Source organism: Antrostomus carolinensis, unplaced genomic scaffold, assembly GCF_000700745.2.
Source record: "Antrostomus carolinensis isolate BGI_N321 unplaced genomic scaffold, ASM70074v2 scaffold31615, whole genome shotgun sequence".
Taxonomy (NCBI): Eukaryota; Metazoa; Chordata; class Aves; order Caprimulgiformes; family Caprimulgidae; genus Antrostomus; species Antrostomus carolinensis.
This window is the reverse complement of record NW_010314814.1, coordinates 299-4,179: the sequence shown is the minus strand read 5'-3', so window position 1 is coordinate 4,179 and position 3,881 is coordinate 299. Positions and strand designations below refer to the sequence as shown.

The window sequence follows — 3,881 nt, the reverse complement described above, 5'->3', positions numbered from 1 at the left end:
CTACCACGTGCGATGGATTTGGTAAGGACAGGACACAAACCTCCCTGGCAGCTGCTTGCTGCACCTGATGCAGTGCTACTCCCAGCATGGGATGTGGCTCGGGGCAGAGATGTTCTGGACTGAGACAGATCCAGCAGCACTGCTCATGGAACAGTGACTCATGGCAAATCAGCACCCAGCACAGCCAAGCAGGACTCCTGCACGGGTGAACAGGCCAGCCCTGCATCCCATGCAGCCCCCAGCAAGGGAGGGGACAGGGACATGCTCCCCTATGGCAGTTCTGGCTCTCAGCTACTTGCTGCCTCAGACAAACCTGCACCCTGGTGTCAGTTCTGCAGCCCCATGAGCTGTAAGAAGCTAAGAAAGAATAGGAAGAAGTCAAAGCAACCAGCATCTATAGGTTCAGCCCTGTTCCCACTTCCAGCATGCATGGCTGTTGCATTCATCCCAAACCAGCACATCTCTTCCAGCCCAGGCATCTTGACATGTATGCTCCCTGGGAAGAGCATCCAACATGTCCTGGGGACCAGCTTCCCCCTAGCACAGCACCAGCAGCTTGCTGAGTATTTTGTGATGCTTATAAAATTTGAGATAAGATCCCTCCTCCGTGTGGTCCCAGCCAGGGACAGATATAAGCTCCTGCAAAGGGAATCAGCTTCTTTCATGCCAGACACGTACCTGACATCCAGGCTCTCCACCTGCAATGAGGAGCAGAGAGAATTAGCAGTCACTGTCTGTAAATTCACGCACCTGCACAAATAAGCTCCCTGTCCTGCCTCCCACTGTCAAGCAGCACAGAGAGAGGAAACCAGCCTACCAGGACCCCAACCCTGGGGGAAACTGCCTGGGCACTGTGGCCAAGGCAATCTCACAGGGGTGACAGAAAGAGGAAGGCTCCTGAGACCCACCACATCTGAGAGAACACGATAAGCCTCCAGACTCCAAGGCATTGGGGAGATAACCCAGAGGGATGGCAATGAGAACAACTGCCAGGTACAGCCTAGCGCTGTCATTTAGGACTCTCCACATCCCAAATTCAGATCCTGAAATATCCTTCAGCCTCCTGCCAGCATCAGCCAAGCACGCTCACCTCCAGCAACGACACTTCTTCCATCTTGCTCAGGGTCTGCTCTATGTGCTCTATGTCCCTCTGCAGCACCGACATCCCCTCCTCCAGCTGGCGGATGTCCCCGTGCAGCCGGGCCAGCGACTGCTCTTCCTTTTCACCCAGCTCTGACAGCACAGCTCTCTCCTCTTCCTCTAGGATCTGATGAAGGCGGGCAAACTCTGCACGGATCTTTAAGTTCAGCTCCCCAGATACCTTCTGAGCAGAGAGAAAAGGCAGAAGATGATTTTGGCAGCTAAAAACATACAAGTAGGTGCAGAGGATAGGTGGGCCTGATTCATCTGCTTAAAGAGTCCTGGAAATCAGAGAGTCTCTGACATATCCACAACTTTTTGGATGGAGAAGAGGACATAGGGATAACTTTCAAGGCTGCAGAGCCAAAGGAAAAAAAAACAAAACAAAAAACAACAAACCCAACCCAAAAGAAACCACCAAAAACCCAACCTCTACCAACAGCTTGGTCACCTTAAGCAGAAATCCTTGCACACAGCCACAGCGGGAGCCCACAGCCCTCTCCCACATCACCAGGAATTTGCTTGTGTGCAAGACTGGAGCTCTTTTGCTGTTCTGGAGCTGCAGAGTCAGCTGTTCAGGTTAGTTAGAACTTATTTCACATCATGCCAGACCCCAGGCAGAGCTGCCTGACACTGGTAACTTGCTCTTTTTCTGTGATTCCTCCGTCTCTCATGGCTCCTGTTTGTACAGGAGAGACAGGGGAGCTGCACAAACTAATCTCTGCAGTTCAGGCTGATAAAATCCCATTCAGCTCTTTCAGAGGTCACATTTTTCCAGTTGTTTAGCCAGCCAGCCAACCTTGTGGTGCTCTTGCTGCCTTCCTGCCTGTTTACAGGAGACAGCCAATGGCTTTTTATTTTCCCCAATCTTTAAGCTTTTAATCTCCAAGTGCAACCTTAGCCCTCATTACTTTCTTGAGGAGTGCTTCCTGAAACACAAATCCCTTTCTACCAGCAGGAAACCCATCTCCCCCAGAGTACATGTGAAGCTTCACCAGCCGGCACGGCACCCCAGCCTTTGCTCTAGCAGGTGCTTATGCTGACACACCAGAACCACAGAGGACGTGCATGGACTCCCTCTTCAGATCAGCAATTTGCTCCTTTACTCTTGAAACACCTCTTAGTCAGCTCTTCCACTGCAATGGGACATCAGCCAAATGTGCTTATTTGTTAATAGTTCATTACCCTCAAAGGTCTATTCTAAATCTGGCAGTGGGACAGAGGTATGAAACAGTGCAGGGAAAGGGATCAGAGACTCTGGTCAGAAGACAGTCTCACATCAGTTTTATCTCACCTCTGAGCTACTTCCATTTTCCTTAAACTCTGCTTCCTTGGGTTTTAATACTTTTATGTCACTCAAAAAGGAAGCAGAGTCAGCCTGTGGCTGCTGTTACTTCACTGATCAGTAACAAGCAGGCAGCATGGTGTCACTTGAGCCTGGAGAGAGCACTCGGCCTCCTCACATCGTCTCAGAGCTTCACAGTGAACCCAAACACGGTCCTTGTGACAAGGCCACCGCTCTCTGCAGTGCCACTGTTGCCACTCACCCAGCTCCTTCAGCTTTGCTGCCACCCCTTCAGACGCACAAGAGGATTTTAGAGCTTTCAAGAATTAACCCTCTCCTGAAGTGGCAGCTGCAGTGCCAGAACAGGCTGCTCAGCCCGCAGCTCTCATCACTCACCCTGTCTGCTCTGCTGCACGAATGTACGTTGTAAACACTGAATTAACAAGTGCTTAATGCCTCTTCCCAAAGCCCTCGCTGAATATTCAGTAGTGACAGCTTTGGTATACACCCAGGGGAGTTTGTTCAGATCCCTGTGCAGTTATTCATCTAGATTTTTACAGGAAGCCAAGCTAAATCTCAGCTGAAGTGATACACAGCTCCTCTGTGAACATCAACCTAGAGGCTGTACAAAAAGCAGCTATTAGAGGGCATTACCACCAGGCCACAGATATCTTCCTGAATCACGTGCTTCCTCCTCAAGAAGTTCTCCATCTCCTTCTGACGAGCTTGCAAAGCATCTTCCAGGTGCTTCTGCAAGAACAAAGAAAAGAAAGTGAGGAGAATATTTCATTACTCTGCTGTGATTCAGGAGCAATCCCAGTCCCCTGGGCCAGCTTTAGAGGGAGGCTGCAACAGGATTTCTTAGAGAGTAAGGAGAAGAAAGCATCTGATGCACAGGCTTGAGAACTATATTATGTGTGCACACCATGAAACTCATTTATGTTTAAGATTCAGAGCTCTAGCCTGGGATATCTGTTTGCAGAAGGTTTAAAACCTGTGTGCTGTGTACTGACTCGTGCAGGGACTGTCCCCTCAAGCAGCACAGCTGGCACAAGCAGCCCTCACTGCTGGCTGCATGGTAAGAAACAACCAGGCTGGGATGGAAGTCAGACATGGCAACGAGGGAAACCAATGCAAGAAAAGAAAGTGTCATAAAGACAAGGCAGCTAGGAGGAAATCAGGAATGAATCAGGAAGGGACAGAGATGTCATTGCACTCAGGACAGGTGAGGCACACACACAGGAGGAGGGGATGGTGAGCTCACACTGGCTGCACAGGGCTCCCACAGCTCCTGGACGTGTCTCTCCCATCCGCTCACCTGCATCTTCTGCCGGTGCTCCACAGAGCCGCAGCGCCGCACCTTCTCCACCAGCCCCGACAGCAGGTAGTGGGTGCGGAAAGCCCGGCTGGGGAACTCGCGGCGGCACTGGGGACAGGAGGGGACGCGGGTGCAGCT

At 51.1% G+C, this 3,881-nt stretch overlaps 1 protein-coding gene across 1 annotated transcript in view; it reads right to left on the bottom strand.

Annotated features, from left to right (window-relative positions):
• The window catches only part of LOC104524795 (zinc-binding protein A33-like), a gene marked incomplete at its 5' end in the record, with an annotated part of 4,726 nt that extends 847 nt beyond the window's left edge, over positions 1 to 3,879 (bottom strand). The window contains 4 exons of the mRNA XM_010167779.1: positions 679 to 698; positions 1,091 to 1,324; positions 3,080 to 3,175; positions 3,744 to 3,879. Coding sequence (XP_010166081.1) covers positions 679 to 698; positions 1,091 to 1,324; positions 3,080 to 3,175; positions 3,744 to 3,879 — 486 coding nt within the window. The remainder of the gene's footprint in view (positions 1 to 678; positions 699 to 1,090; positions 1,325 to 3,079; positions 3,176 to 3,743) is intronic.
• Positions 3,880 to 3,881: the final 2 nt, after the last annotated feature.